The sequence below is a fragment of the Siniperca chuatsi genome, linkage group LG17 (genome assembly GCF_020085105.1).
Source record: "Siniperca chuatsi isolate FFG_IHB_CAS linkage group LG17, ASM2008510v1, whole genome shotgun sequence".
NCBI lineage: Eukaryota > Metazoa > Chordata > Actinopteri > Centrarchiformes > Sinipercidae > Siniperca > Siniperca chuatsi.
In genome coordinates this window covers 2,998,730-3,016,998 of record NC_058058.1, presented here as the reverse complement: position 1 = coordinate 3,016,998, position 18,269 = coordinate 2,998,730, and the positions used below count along the sequence as shown (strand labels likewise).

At 41.1% G+C, this 18,269-nt stretch overlaps 1 protein-coding gene across 8 annotated transcripts in view; it reads left to right on the top strand.

Annotated features, from left to right (window-relative positions):
- LOC122864185 (collagen alpha-1(XIV) chain) overlaps positions 1-18,269 on the top strand; it is a 216,780-nt gene that overhangs the window by 56,454 nt on the left and 142,057 nt on the right. For all 8 annotated transcript variants that reach the window (XR_006375160.1, XR_006375159.1, XM_044171364.1 and 5 more), the window contains 9 exons: positions 1,874-2,000; positions 3,715-3,860; positions 8,061-8,190; positions 12,699-12,838; positions 13,185-13,311; positions 13,496-13,635; positions 14,726-14,858; positions 15,145-15,189; positions 16,385-16,530. Coding sequence is in view for 6 of the 8 variants with exons in the window: in XM_044171364.1 (XP_044027299.1) it covers positions 1,874-2,000; positions 3,715-3,860; positions 8,061-8,190; positions 12,699-12,838; positions 13,185-13,311; positions 13,496-13,635; positions 14,726-14,858; positions 15,145-15,189; positions 16,385-16,530 (1,134 nt within the window). In the remaining 2 variants the exon portion in view is untranslated. The remainder of the gene's footprint in view (positions 1-1,873; positions 2,001-3,714; positions 3,861-8,060; positions 8,191-12,698; positions 12,839-13,184; positions 13,312-13,495; positions 13,636-14,725; positions 14,859-15,144; positions 15,190-16,384; positions 16,531-18,269) is intronic.

Below are 18,269 nucleotides of genomic sequence, written 5' to 3'. Positions count from 1 at the left end.
GAACACTAAAACCTTCATGAAGGGAAGTGGAGAAGAAGTGTAGTGGTACCGATTTTCAAGAATAAGGGTGATGTGCAGAGCTGTAGTAACTAGAGAGGTATAAAGTTGATCAGCCACAGCATAAAGTTATGGAAGCTAGTAGTGGAAGCTAGGTAGTTAGCAGCAGTATGGGTTCATGCCGGGAAAGAGCACTACAGATGCAATGTTTCCTTTGAGAATGTTGATGGAGAAGTATAGAGAAGGTCAGAAGGAGTTGCATTGTGTCTTTGTGGATTTAGAGAAAGCATATGGCAGGGTGCGCAGAGGAGGTGTGGTATTGTATGAGGAAGTCGGGGGTAGCGGATTAAGTAAGAGTGGTGCAGGATATGTATGAGGGCAGTGTGACAGTGGTGAGGTGTGGGGTAAGAGTGACGGATGGGTTCAAGGTGGAGGTGGAATTACATCAAGGATCGGCTCTGAGCTCTTTGCAATGCTGATGGACAGGTTGAAGGACGAGATCAGGCAGGAGTCTCCGTGGACTATGATGTTCGCGGATGACATTGTGATATGTAGTGAGAGTAGGGAGCAGGGGAGGGGTGGAGGTATGCACTGAGAAGAGGAATGGAAGTCAGGAGGAGCAGAACGGAATACATGTGCGCGAATGAGAGGGAGGACAGCAGAAAGGTGAGGATGCAAGCAGTAGAGGTGGCAAAGGTGGATGAGTCAAAATACGTGGGGTCAACTGTTCAACAGACAGAAGGGTACCAGCAAGAGTGAAAGGGAAGGTGTACAAGATGGTAGTGAGAGGCGGTGGCATTGACGGAAAGACGGGAGGCGGTGCTGGAGTTGAAGACGCTACGATTTTCGTTGGGAGTGACGAGTATGGACAGGAATTAGGAATGAGTGGACAGCTCAGGTTAGAGGCGTGATTGAGATGGTTTGGACATGTGCGGAGGAGAGATGCTGGGTATATCGGGAGAAGGATGCTGAAGATGCCAGGCAAGAGGAAAAGAGGAAGGCCAACGAGGAGGTTGAGGGAGGACATGCAGGCGGTTGGTGCAACAGAGGAAGATGCAGAGGACAGTATGAGATGGAAACAGATGATCCGCTGTGGCGACTCCTAACGGGAGCAGCCGAAGGAAGAAGAAGAAAACCTGCATGAAGGGAGGGTTTACTGCAGGACTGTTGTATTAGACTGCATACGTTTTAGCTAGGTGTACCTAATAAACCGGCAACTGAGTATATTTATAAATGTATATACAGTATATATCAAAATATCCTCAGCCATTTGACAACCTGTGCAGTAGATTGATGTCAACTACTGTGTAACTACACATACATGCAGTGCTGTAATTTTCTGAGTTGATATTTATGTTTATACAGTTCCCTCTTATTTTTATCCCATTCCTCTTTGATGTTTATTACAACTTGCAGCTGAAACGGCCCAGTTTCCCCACAAGGAAAACCAAGGTTTCATCAAAGCTGATCTGATCTAGTAGCACTCAATTTAAATCTCTTTGGAGAAGAGCTAAATGCCTGCAGCAACATGTGTTGCATTTTCAACCATGCAATGTGCAGATGCCTAATAAACAGAGGCTTTTTGGATATTTTAATGCTTTTTGATATACAAAGTGCTGCTGTCTGTTACAACGTGACTAAGAGCACAAAATCAGAGCTAATTAAAGTTATTTTTAAATAATAATGGTATCAGAGATTTAGCTCCCTGAGCACACAGCTGAAATGACTCACGTTAATGAACATGGCAAACAAACATACAAGTTTTTTCATTCCACCATTATACTGTAAAATAAATACTAAATAAGAAGATCGTTATTTTGAGTGTAAAGTAATACTGTAGCGTCCAGTCTAAGACCCAGTGTGATCTGTCTTTAAGGTGGTCAAGGGGACAGAGAACAGTGTGGAGCTGAACTACCTGAACTCTCTGACGGAGTACCAGGTGGCTGTTTTCGCCATCTACCGCAGCTCTGCCAGCGAGGCCCTGAGAGGAAGTGCTACCACATGTAAGTTTAAATGTTTACAAGGATACAAGGACGACATGGGGAATTGTTGGAGGGAATGCAGATGGTGTTAGAAATACAGTGAGGTGTAGTTTTGGCTTCAAGGGTCGCAATGGCAAAAGAGCAATGTCCTTTTTACCCCTCAACTTCCTGCAGTCCCTTATGGAGGGAACCACACACTTTTCCTTGGCATGCTGGGAAATGTAGTCCCTCCATAATGTCTCATCCCTGTCAATCTTGACTTACAACCTTTCAGGAAGTAAAGTAAAGGAAGTAAACATATCATCCTGCTGAACTTCTCTTCACCACTTCTTCACTCTGTCACCGTGTAGAAGAAATATGATTTTTCATTCAATACGTTTTGTTATTTAACCTACATGCATGTCTTTGGACTTATCCAGGACCTTTTCTTATTATTTGATGAGCCCACTTTCCCTCAATCATCTACTTAATCATTTCCTAATTTTCTACATTTTTGGGACCTTTCATAGATCCCAAGGGAGCAGGATCTCCTGGAGTTCTTTCGCTAACCTGTAATTTTCTGCATTGCGTTCTGGTCCTTTTTCTGCTACAGTTGAGTAGAAATGTGTTTACTGTCAGTATTCTAGATTACTGAAACATTTTAGGCTGTCAGACAGAAAATATCTGATCATGTGTTCAGATGTGTGTCTATGACCAGGTATCAGCAGGAGGACATCAAAGACACAAAACAACTAAACTGGAGTAAAAGGCAAAAAAACCAACCCAGCAGATCCTTTTTATTTATTTATTTATTTATTTTACATGTTTTTGGGATAAACCTTCCCTTTCTTTGGCTCTGAAGGAATTGAAAAGATTGAAAGGAACAGCATATAGTCCGGTTCAGCCAGTTCATTACCGTTGAGCTACAGCATCTGTGATAGAAACACTGATCGACCAGTAGCTCTGTGTCGTACTGCAACAGAAGACACTGAATTTGGGCCATAAAAGCTACACAGGTGTTCCATTATGTATTCAAGCCCTGATCCTCCACCTCTGACAGGACGCCTGTGGTGAGCTCTAATTCTAGTTGTGTTGCCTGAGGCCCTGTCATGACGTCTGAAATACTGAACCAGAGCCTGGCAGCATTCTGCAGCCTCTTTCAGCCCTGCGCTCACTGATGAATGATGGGAAATTCCTCCCTGTCAGTAGAGGATGAATGCTAAGTTGCGAGTCGACCTTGTACCAAAGTTAATGCAGTTTGGCTGCTGATATTAGCTGCCACTGCTGGTTCAGCTGGACTATCTGGCTAAGGCAACAAATGAAATGTGACGTTAAATCCAGATTTTTGGGGTGTGGTGCTCTATGTATGCACCTTATAGAAAACAGAGGATGTAAAGAACATCCAGATGAAGAACAGATGAAGAACATTTTTTTCTCTTGCTGGGAGAGAAAACTTGAGTATTGGCCAGACGTTTCCTGACATTTTGATATTATTTGAACTTATTAAAGCTGACAGTCTAAAATGAAGTCTAAGACAAGCTGTAGGCTTTATTTGTTGTCAAATTCAAACTTGAGAATGTGACAGTTAATGTCCGAAAATAATATCTGTATGAACATGACATTTACATTATTTTGGGTGATATAATCAGTTATATTTTAATATCAACATATATTGTTTAAAGATGGATGTGTTGTGTTTGAAAGAAGTCGTGTGTGTCCAAGCTACTCAACAAAATACTGTGCTTGTGTCCTGCAGTGGCCCTGCCCATGGTGAACAACCTGGAGTTGTTTGATATCACTCACAGCACCATGAGGGTTCGCTGGAAGACTGCCGCTGGGGCTTCTGGGTATATGATCCTGTATGCCCCGCTGACTGAGGGAGACCCTGCAGACGAGAAGGAGGTGAGATGTGCGTGTGTGTGTGTGTGTGTGTGTGTGTGTATGAAGGAAGAGAAGGAGAGCTACAGGACTTTAGGAGGTAGACAGAATAATGGAAACACCATTACAGCAGTATATCTGCTGGATGATTCGGAGCAGAGCCACTCTTTTCTCAGCATCATTGATTTGGATCATGAATGCATCATATCTGCACCACAGGATCCCACTGCTCCTGTGAAACAGACCCGGTTTTGAATCATACTGCATTGCAGAGGTGGTTTATCACATTAATACATCCACGCCCAGTGTATCCTCGGGGTGGCCTTTTAAAAACACCGCTTTCTCACTCACAGGTGAATCTGTCCAAACCAAACGCCATCTAACTTATTTACATCCTGATTAAACAAAGGTTCTGCATCAACAATATAAGGTCAACATACTGTTGCCCTAATACAGGCCTACTGTTAAATAAGTTAAATAATTTCTACTTCATTTTATGAAGGCATCTAATTAACTTTAACAAAAGAGTTACAGAAATAAAAACGATTAGAATGAGCTTTATATAATATTATATATTATTTATTTTACAGAAAAGGGTGAGTCCCAGCACAATGTCAGCACTGACTTTATTAGTGACACAGTGTCTGGTCATTGACCTTTGTGACATGATTTCACTTTCCTACGCACCTGTCTACCAAGTGTGTGTTAAGTACAGTCACACTTATACTGTATAGTGTAAAAGAAATATTCAAAATACTGTGTGTCCCCGGCGTAAGGGAGATAAGACAGAGGTGAGAGGATTGAAGGAAAGAGAGAAAAATAACAGAGAAAGACGAAATGCAATTGGCACTTGGTGGAAGTAATGGTCAGATCTAGCCAAGAAGAAAAATTCATCTGGTGTTCCTTACCAAATAATATTTAAAGGCACAATAAAAATCAAATGATAACAGAGGAAACTAGTTGAGCCATAGCTACAGCTTTTCAAGGCAGCATAGTAAATGGCACGACAAACCCTGAGCAACCTTTCAGCTTCCCTATGGTGCACCACCCAAAAAAACAAAAACAAATCCACTACTGTCAGAGTAACATTGTTTTAGTTTGTAAACTGATAAATGACCAATCAGAGGGCAAAACAAAAAGAAAAGCTATCAGTGTTGGAGACAAAAGGAAAGAAAACTGAATATTGAAAAAAGAAACACACCTCTAGACAGTCACATACTGAGACAAGCATCAACAGGTAAGAATGCATCAAAACCAAATTGCAAACAACAGACAGGTCCTTGACAGGTAAATTCAGCAGTTAAGGAAGATGAGACCGACGAGGTAGAGGAGGAGTGGTGTGAACGGCACAGCCAGCTGTCTGAATCCCTCTTTTTCCCAATGGAACTCATTACGCCTGCCGTCACATTCCCCTCCAGGCAGAAAGCAATGAAAACAATTTAGGAAGGAATACAGAATCAGGATGGATGCTCTCCAGCGGTGAGGATAACCCTGGCTCTGAGACTACCGTCAGAGCCCGGGCTTGGCTGGCTCGTGCTTGTATGGCTTCCACTTGTGGGCCATGTGGGGAATCGTCTGGACCAAGGAGTTAAATCCAGTCCAGTTTGACTGAGAATAGTGCTTTCATCCATACTGGTTCAGAGGAAAACTCTGAACCAGAGCAACAGTGGGCTTCAATACAGATTGAATCCAAGAGAGAGAGAATACACAGACTGAAAGATGCGAACAGCCATACGGAGATTTTCTGTTTTGTGTTTTGGACTAAAATGGGCTTTGAAGACCCATGTCCCTAGGACTATTTTACTGCCAACAAAAAACAAAAGTGACAAAGTTTCAGTGTGTGTGACAGAATGACCTTCTTGTCAGAGACGAAATGCATTTCCTCAAGCCAACACATCATTTCAGAAACATCAACTGTATCAAGGTCCAACTTTTCTCTCCGGGTACAAAGTCAGAAATCAAGGTCTCAGTGGCCGATTTAACTCCTGAGGAGGAGATTTTGGTAGTTGTTCTTTACGGAGGTGCATATTATTAACGGAGCATATTTGCTTGATTGACAGGTTTCTCAGCCTATCATAGTCAGCTGTGTTGGTTGCCACTTGCGTATTCATCCACAGCTCCACCCAGGCTTCCTCTTACCTCCCATTTTTTCCCAAGTTAAGATCTTTGGCTCCTGTAACTGACAGAGGTGCAGGTGAGCAGTACAATCATGAATCACTGATGCCAAAGTCATACTTTTTTCAGTCTGTGGTCTGAATCCGCAATCAGACCATCATGGTACATTGAAAGTCTCCACTGAAACCCAGACTGATGAAAACATTTTAAGTCAGTTTGGCAGGTTTTAGAGGGATCTGATGTCAGACACCTTAAACCTTCAACAGAACTGGGAAAATCTATACACTTGTGAGGTGGGGAGTTCCAGAGTAATATTTAGCTGCGTTCATATTATAATCCAATATAAACTGATCTGTCTGACATTGAAATTTTGATTCGAAAACACCCATAGTACAAGAAAGTGGAACCAGGCCAAAAATATACTTAATTGAAAAGAAAACCTACTGATGTACTTAACAACAATTTAATTTAGGCTCAATCAGCGTTAGAATAACTCTGGGACATGAATGGCTTCATGTCGGCAGCATATTTTGAGTCAGTACCCAGATCCCTGTCTAAAATTTTGCATCAGTTATGAAGTATGACTCTTTAAATTTGGCAGTACATCCTATTTTGTCTCCAAAATGAAAACTATTTATTAAGTGGGATGAGCAGACAAGAAGAGCAGATGGGCAAACATTCTGCCAGGTTTTTTTTTATCATCCGCTTTGTCTTTGGCAGAGGTTGAAAGGTGTTAAAGTTTAAGGTTTGTGGCCATGGTGTGTTAGCAGCTATATTATTAGATAGAGTAAATGTAATAGCTACATAGCTTACTCCAAATATTTTACAAATACCAACCTGTCCAAAAGCAGTAACGCGACATCCGTGTCTGCCCTCAGTCCTCTTCTCTCAGCGCTCTCCGACGAGAAAAAGCTACACCAAAGGTTACCCGTGTCTGTCCTCGCCGTCGATCGCTCTTTTTTTGACTGTAATCCTTCGTCTGAACAGTGAGTGGCTTTTTTATCTGGAGCATCAGAAACTTTTCTTTTCTTTTTATATTGGAGAAATCCAATACCGTGACAAATACCATGATATAGAGCGAACAACGACACAGTAAGTAATGTAACTAATGTTAGCTAGGTTGTGGGTTAGCAGCCAGAGAGGACGAGACGGTTTCCCAGAGCCAGCACAGCAGCTCCAGACAGCGACGCTCACAACTCTCCTGCTGCTATAGCTAACATCACAACAGCAGCAGATCTTGGGAAACTAGAAAGTAAGCTGAATGTCCGTGGGCAAGTCATTTAACGTTACCTGACACTCAAATCATGACTGGAATAGTGTTGTGTGAATAGTGTTACAGAGCCAGGGCTGAGTACAAACACCATAGGGTTTTTTTCAGCGCACACACAAAACAGACAGCTAGCGGACCGTGAGGAGAGATTCGCTGAATTTGACAAAAAGACGTGTATTGGATTAGAATCGCATACCCCACCTTTAAAAAACTCTGGTATACTGCAAAATACAGACACATTTACCTGGCGGTGATAGGTTTAATCAGCATTGTATGAACTCGTTTGGCAAGCGCTTGAATGTAACGGACGTTCATTTATATGTCGAGGTCCCGCACTCCAGCTTTAATAATAAAAATAACTTTTGCTTATATAGCACCTCAAACTTTTAAAAAAAGTTACCAAAAACAATGATGAAAACTGCCAAGAGCAGAAGAAGAGAAGTTATACACTGTCAAACAGTGGATTGCGGTTCTCCAGACACTGGGAGTTTCATCACCTCTACCACCTGTTTTTACCTTAGCTATCGTCGTAGTTTTGAGGAGCCTGATGGGTCCCACAGCCACATTCAGAAATCATCTTATGTAATCACAGCTTGATTCTCTGCTTGTCTTGACAGGACTGTGGATTGATGGAGGGATGATAGAAGAGTAGATATGCAGAGAGGTAGATGATATGATAGATAAATGGACAGATGGATGAGAGACATGGACAAAATAAGATGGTAGCGAGAGGGATAAGGATGTCTGCTTGAAACACTGCATCCTCTTTCTGCTTAAGGCACATACCTTCATGCTGTGTGTGTGTGTGTGTGTGTGTGTGTGTGTGTGTGCGCGCGCAGGTGAAAGTGGCAGACTCGGTGAATGAGGTAGAGCTGGAGGGATTGACTCCGGCCACAGAGTACACGGTAACAGTTTACGCCATGTACGGAGAGGAGGCCAGCGACCCCATGACCAGCCAGCAGACCACATGTGAGTCTCACACACACAGCACTGAAATGATTAGTCAATTATTGGCATAAAATCATTAACTCATTCCCTAAAAATGTATAATTCCACCCTCAAATGACCCTCAAATGTTCCCTCTAATTGCTTAATTAATTCCCTCAAATTAACCACGTAGCAGTAGGAACTGGCGTTACAGATGGTTGTGGCTAATCGGGTCAGTTTAGGAGGAGTGTTAGCAGCAGCTGTGTTACAGTGTGTAATACATCGTAATAAACGCTGTGGTGAGCAGCTCCAAAGAGAGATCTGTCCTAGTTTTTGCTTTTACTCAGAGTGAGTCCACACCCAGCGGTGTCGGCCCATTTGTCCTTGTCCTGCCGACACCCATCTTGGAGCTAATACAGATTTTGAGCTGATTTTGGACTGACATACGTGGATATACTTCAAATGTTGGCTGTTAAACACAATCTTGTGTTATCTCAACATCCCTTAAATTTGTTGTAGGATATAACAGATCATATCACCATAAATATGTGATGATAATGTGGACATCATCCAGGTCATAAAAGCTTCATGTTTCAGGAGCTCCTCGTGGCTACAAATGACGGCACAGTAAGTGCAAAGAACCTGAGTGTATAAATCATTCTAGCTAACAATTTCAGTATTTTTTGTTTACAAATGATTCAATATTCATCACAAATATTTCTTTATGGTCTTTCTAATCTGCTTACATATACAGTATTTGTATGTCTTGTTTGTATGTATTTTTCCTTGAAACCTTTTAAGGTTTCCTTTATTTATGTACATCTTTGAAGAGAAATTAACCAATCGGGAAGACCAGGAAGAAGAAACGAGAATGTGTTTTCTCAGACTCCACTTTATAACAAACGTTTTATAACAAACATCAACAAATATCAACACAAAATCTCTTGGTATGTTCTGGCAAAACAAGCATCTGTACGTTACATAAAATATTAAGTCACTGCTACTGATTCATCTCTGGAAGGGTGAGAGATACTGATGCACAGAAAAGAAGTGAGGACCAAACCAAATGTCCCCGCTCCAAATATGTCATCTCTTAATGTCTAAAACCCAGACTGATCCTCCTTAAGAAAGACACATACACTCATACTTTTGTCCTTCTATACTTGTAAGGACCCTAGTTGGTACAGTATAATACATTCCCTAGCCCCTAATCCTAACCTTAAACCTAAAACAAACCGGACAATCAAAATGTCCTCATTTTCCAAAATGTTCTCACTGTTAAGGTGATTTTGGTCCTCAAAAAGATAAAAGTACAAGAGGACACACACTCTCACTCGTACAGTAAATATGAATATCACTGTGAAACTAGCAATGAGCTTTTCTAACTTTACTAACTGCTGATGAAAATAAATTTCATTAAATTCTTGACAGATTTTCTGACCCTCTGAACTCAGGCCGCTGCCGTTCTCGTCATATTTCATTTTCCACAGGACGTTTAGATTTACTCACAGCTGTCTGATGCTCTGTAGGAAGGAAACCACACATCTCCCAAAAGACGTGGATATTGTATGAAGAGCACTTGTTTTTAGAAATCTTACAGAGAAGTTTAGGCAGTTTCTAAAGATCTGGAGTGTAATGGGACTCAATGAACAAGCAGGAAAGAGGAAACAGCTTTTTACTCCAAACACTACAGGAGCTAATTTCTCTGATTAACGCTCCCTCTGCTTTGAGTTAATCACTCAAATCAGCTGCTGCAGTTACGCTGACTTTTCATTTGCAAAGTGTTTGCTTGCAGTTACGTGGCTTTTCCAGGACAGCTGCAGCATGTTCAAGTCATGTCCCGGCACGTTTTCCGCCCCGACAAAACAGGCAACCAGCGATGCCAAAATCACTGCATGGCGCCGGCTTCCAGCTTCCCCTTATAATGCTATTTTTTGCGCCTCACTTTCATTTTTAAGAGTTTTGAAGCCTTGACGAGTGTACCTCCCCTCTCTGCCTTCCCCAAATCACCACCATGCTCACTAATTAACATTTTATGAAGTCTTCTTTAAGGTCTGTGGCTTGCGGCTTTAAGTCAGGGCATGTTTATGTCTTTTATGATGCTTTGAATGCAGGTCAGATAAGGACGCTGGCGGCTGTTAAAGGGAGTCGGTGGTTGTTTTTGGGGGCGTTGAGGTCTCTCTCAAATTACTTTTCATTGTAAAATAACTTTCCCTCATCCATGCAAGCAGGGCTTCACGCCTCCATCCACACATCCAGACATCGTGTGTGCATACATTCAGTAAGTCATCCGTTATGTAACGCCAAGTGTTAATTTCTCTTTATGTGTATTTAATCATTCATTCATTAAGAGCAAGAAAATATCCACATGAACTCCCTCTTAGAATCTGTTTTTGTTTCTGTTGATTAGCTGCTATCACGCAATGTTTATGCCTGCAGTGAAGATGGGGTGCATGATGTTTTCGTCATCTTACTTGTATTTGGCAGCAGTAGGATATTTATCGAAAACTAAATTAATTTTATATTTGGGGATTTCTGCCCTGCACTAATCATCAGCCGGTGGTCACAATTTCCCCCTGTTTGTTGTTTTCTGCTACACCACACGATGCATCTGGACATGGGGGAGATGAGCTTAATGGGCTTTTCACTTAGCGTGTTTGTTCATAATCATTCAGACCCCGTATCTCTGCCTACAGAAGCCACTCGTCCCTCATTTCATCCAGTTATTTAACAGTTTTTTATTTCATTGTTCAGACAAAATGAGCTTTAATGATCGCCGCAGTGAAAAGAGGCCATCACAGCTGCAAAGAAAGAACCTTGATAAAACAAGTTCAGCATGATGGAGAATAACAATGAAGGCTCTCTTTGCAAAATCAGACTTCATATTGGCTGTAATGACTACAAGCAGTTTTACTGAGTTTTGCACTTTGTAGATTTAAAGTTAAAAGCAGATCATAAGAGCATATTACCTGCAGTAGAAATATAGATTGTTAGATTCATTTTTTTTTTATTTGTCTAATAATCCAATTATTTTCACTTCATTATTCAGTCTGCCATCATGTTCATGTTAGTTGATTTTTGTTTGGGAGTGTGTTTGTCATGTCACTAGAACTGTGTAGACTCTCATCAGACACTGGCAAAAGAAAATGAAAATGAAATCCAGATTCTTAAAACAGTCTACAAAGCTCTGATTTCCTTGATTTTTTTAAACTGCGGTGAAGACAACATCAGACCTACGTGAATCAAAAAAAAAAAAATAGATGTATAAGCGGTATAAGAGAATGATAATAAAGTTCTGTATATTTCTTATCTTTCTCAAAAAAATGTTGTGATTGCACATTGGAATAGCTTTTAAAACTTTTTGGGGAAAGCTGACATTTAGAGCACCTGTTGATCTGCAGTGTCATCTGCCATCTATGTGAATGGGTTGTTTAATGTAGTGGATATTGTTATATGGACACATAAATCTGGAAACTTACCTATCTCTAAACTTTTTAATTTCCCTTCTTCCTCACTCCTATGCTGACCCTGGCACGACCTACAGTAAAGGCAGAGGCCGTCTCTTCCTACCTTCCTCTCCCCCTCTCTTTCTCTCTGCTGCTTTGTCTTTATTCTGACCCCCACTATAATTGAGGTGACGCTATGGCGGGCACAATCAGGATTCTTTTTTTTTTAAAGAAAGCAGATAAGTTATTCTAAGCATAAAAGTTTCAGAGCCTCTGAGAGTAAATCAGATTCCCTGGATGGATTTAAAAAAAAGCGAGGGTTAAGACGCTTTTTTAATTTTTTTTTTTTTGACCTTTGCAGTACCTCTAGGGGAGAGAGACAGAGAGAACAAATGAAAGAGAGAGAGGAGGTTGGGGCAGAGCCGGAGGGAGGGTGAGTGATGTAGTGAGGTTCTGCCCACTTTATAATTAAAATAGTGGAGTCCAATTACACTGGTTCTAAGCCCCAGGAGTGTGTGTCTGTGTGTGAAATCGCTTACCAAATCAAACCTCCGCCAGCCTTTGACCCCTGATAACAACAGCTCCGTGGCAGCCAGTGTTTCTGTTCTTATTGAGGCTCTGCTGTTTCTACTGCTGATGTCATCAGAGGAATGAGGGTGAAAATGATAACAAATACCTGGACAATATAATTCAATACATTAGAGACTGAGGTACTAATTCAACTAAATGATTTTTTCTGAGGCTGTACATTTTGTTACGGTGTTGTTTGATTCTAATCAGAACTCGTAATTTTTCATTTTCACTTTCTGTTTATTTGCTCATAAACAAGAGAGAGCAGCACAAGGGAACCTTTTGTGTTTTCACTTTTTTTTATTTTCAAATGTTTTTTGTAAATGCTTCGTCTCCTGTGGTATGAACCAATCACAGAGCGGCAGGTAAACAAGCGTCCTGTGTTCAGTTTACCGTCGCCACCTTCCAAGATTTCCACATCTTCAGAGCAGAGTGCAGAAAAACGAAGATATAAGTAAACTTCTTCAGCATAGATTGGATATGGAAGTTAACTATTTGTGCTAACATTTGCTGCTACATCTCTTCCCACCACAGTACCGCTGACTCCGACAAGGAACCTGCGTTTCTCAGACGTGGACCACAGCTCCGCCCAGCTCACATGGGACTCCGCCTCTCGGAAAGTCAAAGGCTACCGTGTCATGTACGTTAAGACCAACGGAGTCCAGACCAATGAGGTGAGAGGATCCTGCAGGCCACAGCCACTGGGAGCAGAGGTTGCAAACCTTTTCACAGCTGTGACATACTTCTGCTGTGTCTGAACAGGCAGCAGTTTAGTTTTCGTTCCTGACATCAGTGTTCAGAAACAAACCGTCATGCTTACACCTTGTCAAAGTCTGTTGTTGTACAGCTCTGGCGATTCCAAATCATTGCATGTTTGTAAAAAGCCACGTGGCTGGGTCGAGTCTTTGTGCTCTGGGATGGACCCAAACATCTGAACACCATGCACATTTTGACATAAAGAACAAACCAAACCGCTGAGGAAAAATCTAAAATGTATGTCTTTTGGTCCTGTGTCTACAGGTGGATGTTGGCCGTGTGACAACCTGGTTGCTAAGAAACCTGACCTCCCTGACGGAGTACACGGTTGGTGTCTTTGCCATCTACGATGAGGGACAAGCTGAGGCCGTGACTGACAGCTTCACAACAAGTAGGAACTAATATCAATATTATTAGTATACAGGCATTCTTATAATATAAAATTGTAGGCCCCAAAAATAATGTCAAATTCACAGAATTGTATTAAATAGCAGTCAGGCATCGCAGGTTGCAACATAAGCTGTCCAGTCTATTGTTACCATAACCAGTGTGTAAGTGTGTATTTGTGTGTGTAGAGACCGTCCCAGACCCGCTGGATCTGAGGAGCAGTGACATCTCCACAGACAGCTTCAGGTTGTCATGGCAACACCCGGCCTCCGATGTGGTGCTGTACCGACTCACCTGGACGCCCACCGATGGAGGAGACAGCGAAGAGGTGTGTGTGTGTGTGTGTGTGTGTGTGTTTTCATGTTTTCGCCCATCTATCCATTTATACATTTCCTACTACTTACCCCTGCCCAGGTTGCAGTGCCACAAGGCTCCACTCAGCTAAATAAACTCATTTTGGCTGCTTGTATTACCTATCACGTTATTTCGCCCACTGCCGAACAGCTTATGACCTAAAGAGAGGTTTCAAGTGTAGGTGGTGTGGTAGATGGAGAGCTTCTCCTTCAGCTTCAGCTTTCTCTCCAATGTCTGCATCATTTGCCCTCACTCGTGAACAAGATCCTGAGATACCTGAACTCCTTCACTTGGGTAAGAACTTGCAGAGAGAAATCCGCTGTTTTCCAGTATAACACCATCGCCCTCAGACTAAATATGCCCGATGAGATTCGATTTAGTTACTGATGATTTTCTTTTTCTTCTTTCTTTCATCTATTTCATCACAAGTGTCACAAAGAAGTCAGCTATTTATCATTGTTGTTGCTTCTACTTTTTATTTCACGTCAGATTGTCAAACAATAACACTAACCCGAGTTATAGCAATACATACACGTATAACTGTGTGCTGTCTCTGTCTTTTATCTCTTTTGCTTATTTCTGATTAAACCGGAGCCACATTTTATCTCAAATCTGATAAACTCGAATCAGACGTTTCGATTAAAATGCAGCAGAGGTGAACATAAAAAGATAAATGTCAGCTCTCTCTTCCGTCTGAGTCTGTCTGGGAGATCTCAGATCTCAGAGATGATAATCCCAAAAACAAGACATGTCTTATCGAACTGTTGACCTGTCATCTATCTGCTGGCTTTTTGATCTTTCCGTCTACCCGTTTGTGTCTTCATGCAGTGATGAAACATTAAATATAAAGGTGTGTTTTGCTGCAAAGAAATTACAGTAAAGCTTAAATCAGATGCCTCTTGCTGTGATGTAGAAAAAACTTCTGTAAAGTTGACTGAAAATAAAAATGTTTTGTAAACTGCTTCAGTTGGATTTACCTCTTCATCTGATTTTCTGTCTCATTGACTTTGTATTCGTCTGTATCAGCTGCCCATCTAACACAAATCTCCATCCCTCTGTTTCAGGTTCTGGTGAACGGAAACATTAACACCTACCTGCTGAAAGGACTCAGCCCCTCCACAGAGTACGAAGTCCTCCTTGCTGCAATCTACAGTAACGAGGTTGAGAGTGACGAGGTGATCCTCGTAGAGTCCACCGGTAAATTAAACGTCACTACTGGTCTTCCAACTGTCCTCATGTTTCTATAAAGCGCACACATTTCTTCACAGTAATTACTGAAGTTGGTGCTGTGTTTATCATTGAGCCAATCTGTAATCTTTCTTCACATCATATATTTTCTGTTCTCATGTCTGCAAACCAATCGGAGGAAGACGTTATTTTCCAGATTGAAACAAACATCAGAGGATGCTTTAAACTCTTTATTAAAGTTCTATGAGTTGTTTCATCAAGCAGATCAATTCAATATTTTTGTTTTGATTTTCAGTTGAAAGAACAACCACCATCGCTACGACAACCACCACCACAGCAGGTAAATATTTCATTCAGCTGTTGTGTTGAATGTGTTTCTGCTTCCTTCTTCCTCTCCACCTTCCTTTACCTCTTCCTCATGCTTGACCTTGCTCATCATCCTCGATCCATTATTTCATCCTTAGACCTCCTCTGCTGCTTCTCAGGGAAATTCTGACGGCCGTTTTTCATCATTTCATGACTTTTTATAGATCAAAAGATTATTGTTTAATCAAAAAATAACAAATACATTCATTTATAATGAAAGTAATCATGAGTTGCAGCCACAGAATTATGTAAACTTTTTATGTTTAGTGTAATAATATGGCCATTAAAACTTCATTTTGGATTTCACTCTCTATAAGTTTAATGAAGTTTCAACGAACAAACAGAGGATATAATTCCTCTGTTTGTTCGTTGAAGGTGACATTATCTAACAGTGCAGAAAACATTATTTTTGAACTTAGAAGTTCGTAAACCCTTTTTACACCAAAATCAGCGCATATATGCAGGTTTTTTAAATGCGGGTAAATCTGCTAAAATAGGCTGTTGACTCCTTTCCCATTGCCAGTAGATGAGTTTGCCTTTCTGTTTTTTTCGGATGTGTCACGTTCGACATCACAAACGCGCTGGAAAACAGGGTTAGTAAACAGCAGGAAGCAGCATGGAGGCCAGTGACAGTGGTGTGTGTAGCCCATAGACTGTACGAAAATAAGGCGCAGCCGCGGTGTTTCTGGTTAACAGCAGCGTGCTGGGCAGCTGACAGGTGTGTTTACGGTGTTTGTGTGCTCTGAAAGACGTCACAGCTCAGCTATAAAGTCACACAGCAGATGGACTGTTAGCCTAGCATGCTAATACTACATAACCATATGGATGAGATGTTTATAGACATGTTTTTTTTGTCCAGTGTGAAAGGGGCTCAATAAACCTTTTTATAACTTTTAACTCATGCTAAGGAAAAGTCAGGGTTCAAAATGAAGAATATCAGGTAGCAAATAATGATGAAGGGTGTCGGATATTTTGCCACACAAACTTTCCCAGGAAATGTTTTGATATTGAAAAGACGCTGATATGAAGTTTTTTTAACCTGGGTAAATTAAATGTCAAAATCTTGACATTTTGATATCATCAGTTTTTCTCATATATGTTGAAAATCATCGTACTGTGTTGTGTAACTCTGTGACCTGCAGTGGGATTTTTGCTCTCTGATCCTCCAGCTCCTCGTTTCGGGGTGAGGAACATGAGGATCGATGAGGAAACCACCTTTAGTATGCGGGTGGCCTGGCAGCCTGTCGACTCGAGGAATGTCCGCCATTATCGACTGAACTACATCAGCGCCAAGGGAGACCGAGCAGACGAGACGGTAAGACAGTTAGATGTGTCATTTAAGCCACCCGCTCAATTGCAGATGCATCTCGGAACTTAATTCTATGTAAATGTTAATGATTTCAGGAATACACACAAAAGTGTGTCTTACTCACATACTCACCCCATTGAGGCTTTAAAGTTGGCTCTGAAAAGCTTATAGTTTGTTCCCTCATGAATGGAAAGTTTTGAGTTAGAATCTTAGTCTGTTACTGTATGAACGTTGGACAGTAAATGATTTGTCGAGTTGTACGAGGTGTTTGGGGAGTCATGGAAGGGACAAAAAGAGGAAGATGTCGATTTAAACAAAGCCAAACCTTCAATGTTCATTCATTCATTCAACCTTTATTTAAATCTCGAGGAATCATTGAGGGCATGCCCTCATTTTCAATGATGTCGAGAGTACAAAACAGAATAAATACACACAAAAAATAAGTAACGAGAAAACAAACAGAGAGACAGCAACAGAACACAGTTTAAAACAATTACATTCAAGTGCGGAATAGTTTGTCATCATGGCTTTAAATTGACCTATAGGTACAAATGTGTTAAGTTTCAGTGTGTGCTGTAAAATGTTCCAAGTGTGTGCAGCACAAAAACCAAAAGCAGTTTTCCCAAATTTAGCGTTTGTATCAATGTATCAATCTTCAACAGACTGAGGGAGATTATAGATGAAGACGAAGGCAGGCCTTCCGATTAAAAGTGGGAGGGAGACAAAGACAGTGTTGTTGAAGCTGATGGCAGGCCTTCAGATTCGAGGGCGAGAGAGGGAGATGAGGATAATGATGATGAAAACAGTGGCAGATCTTCAAAGAGTTTGTTTCACGAGAGAGAAAGAGAGAGAATGGCAGGTCTTCACACTAATGAGCCTCAACAGAGAGAGAGAAAGAGAGAGGGGGCACAGACGACTTTATAGAAAACAAACACTGATGCAGAAACCTGCAGTTTTAGATGGTGGAAATTGACTTTGTGTGTGAACATGCTTGACAGGCAAACAGTAAGATGCTAAATAGATGTTGATATGATGGCCTGACGTGCCAAAAGTAAAGTGGAGATGTCTGCGGTTGTGTAAACGTCATTTTATGAAATCAGAACAAAATATCTTCTTTAATATCAGTTATCTGTGGATATTTAAAAAATTACAAAACTTTATTCATTCAGGAAATCTCACTGAGATCAAGATCTCTTTGAAATGAAAGACCTGAGAACAAGTGAGATGTATACAAGATCACAACAAGACAGTTCAGTCACACACACACACACACACACACACACACACACACACACACAGACAGACACGTGCTGCATCGCATTGACTTACATTCATTTCCTGGAGACCTACCATAACCATAAATAAATAAACAAGATGTCTGACATTTATCAAATGCAATTATTCCACATGATAACTAACTACTCTAGTTAAAGATAAAATCGAACTGAAACTGATTCTGAAACTGAAACTTGAAACTGTCCTGAAACTCAAAGTTCATGGCAGTAAATAAAATACACATACTCTTCCATCCATTCCGTCTTTATTTTTTCCTGCTAATCCGCATCTGATGTTAAATTTCTCGACTGTTCTTTATTTGTCTTCTTATAGTAACCAGTACGTAGTAATCAATACCTCTGTGGCATGTGTGACATTAAAGATGCATCCTTTAAACATCCTTGTTTTTTGTTACCTAGCTCCATCGTGGTGACAGTGTGAACAGTATGTCAGGTTAGCAAATGTCAAAT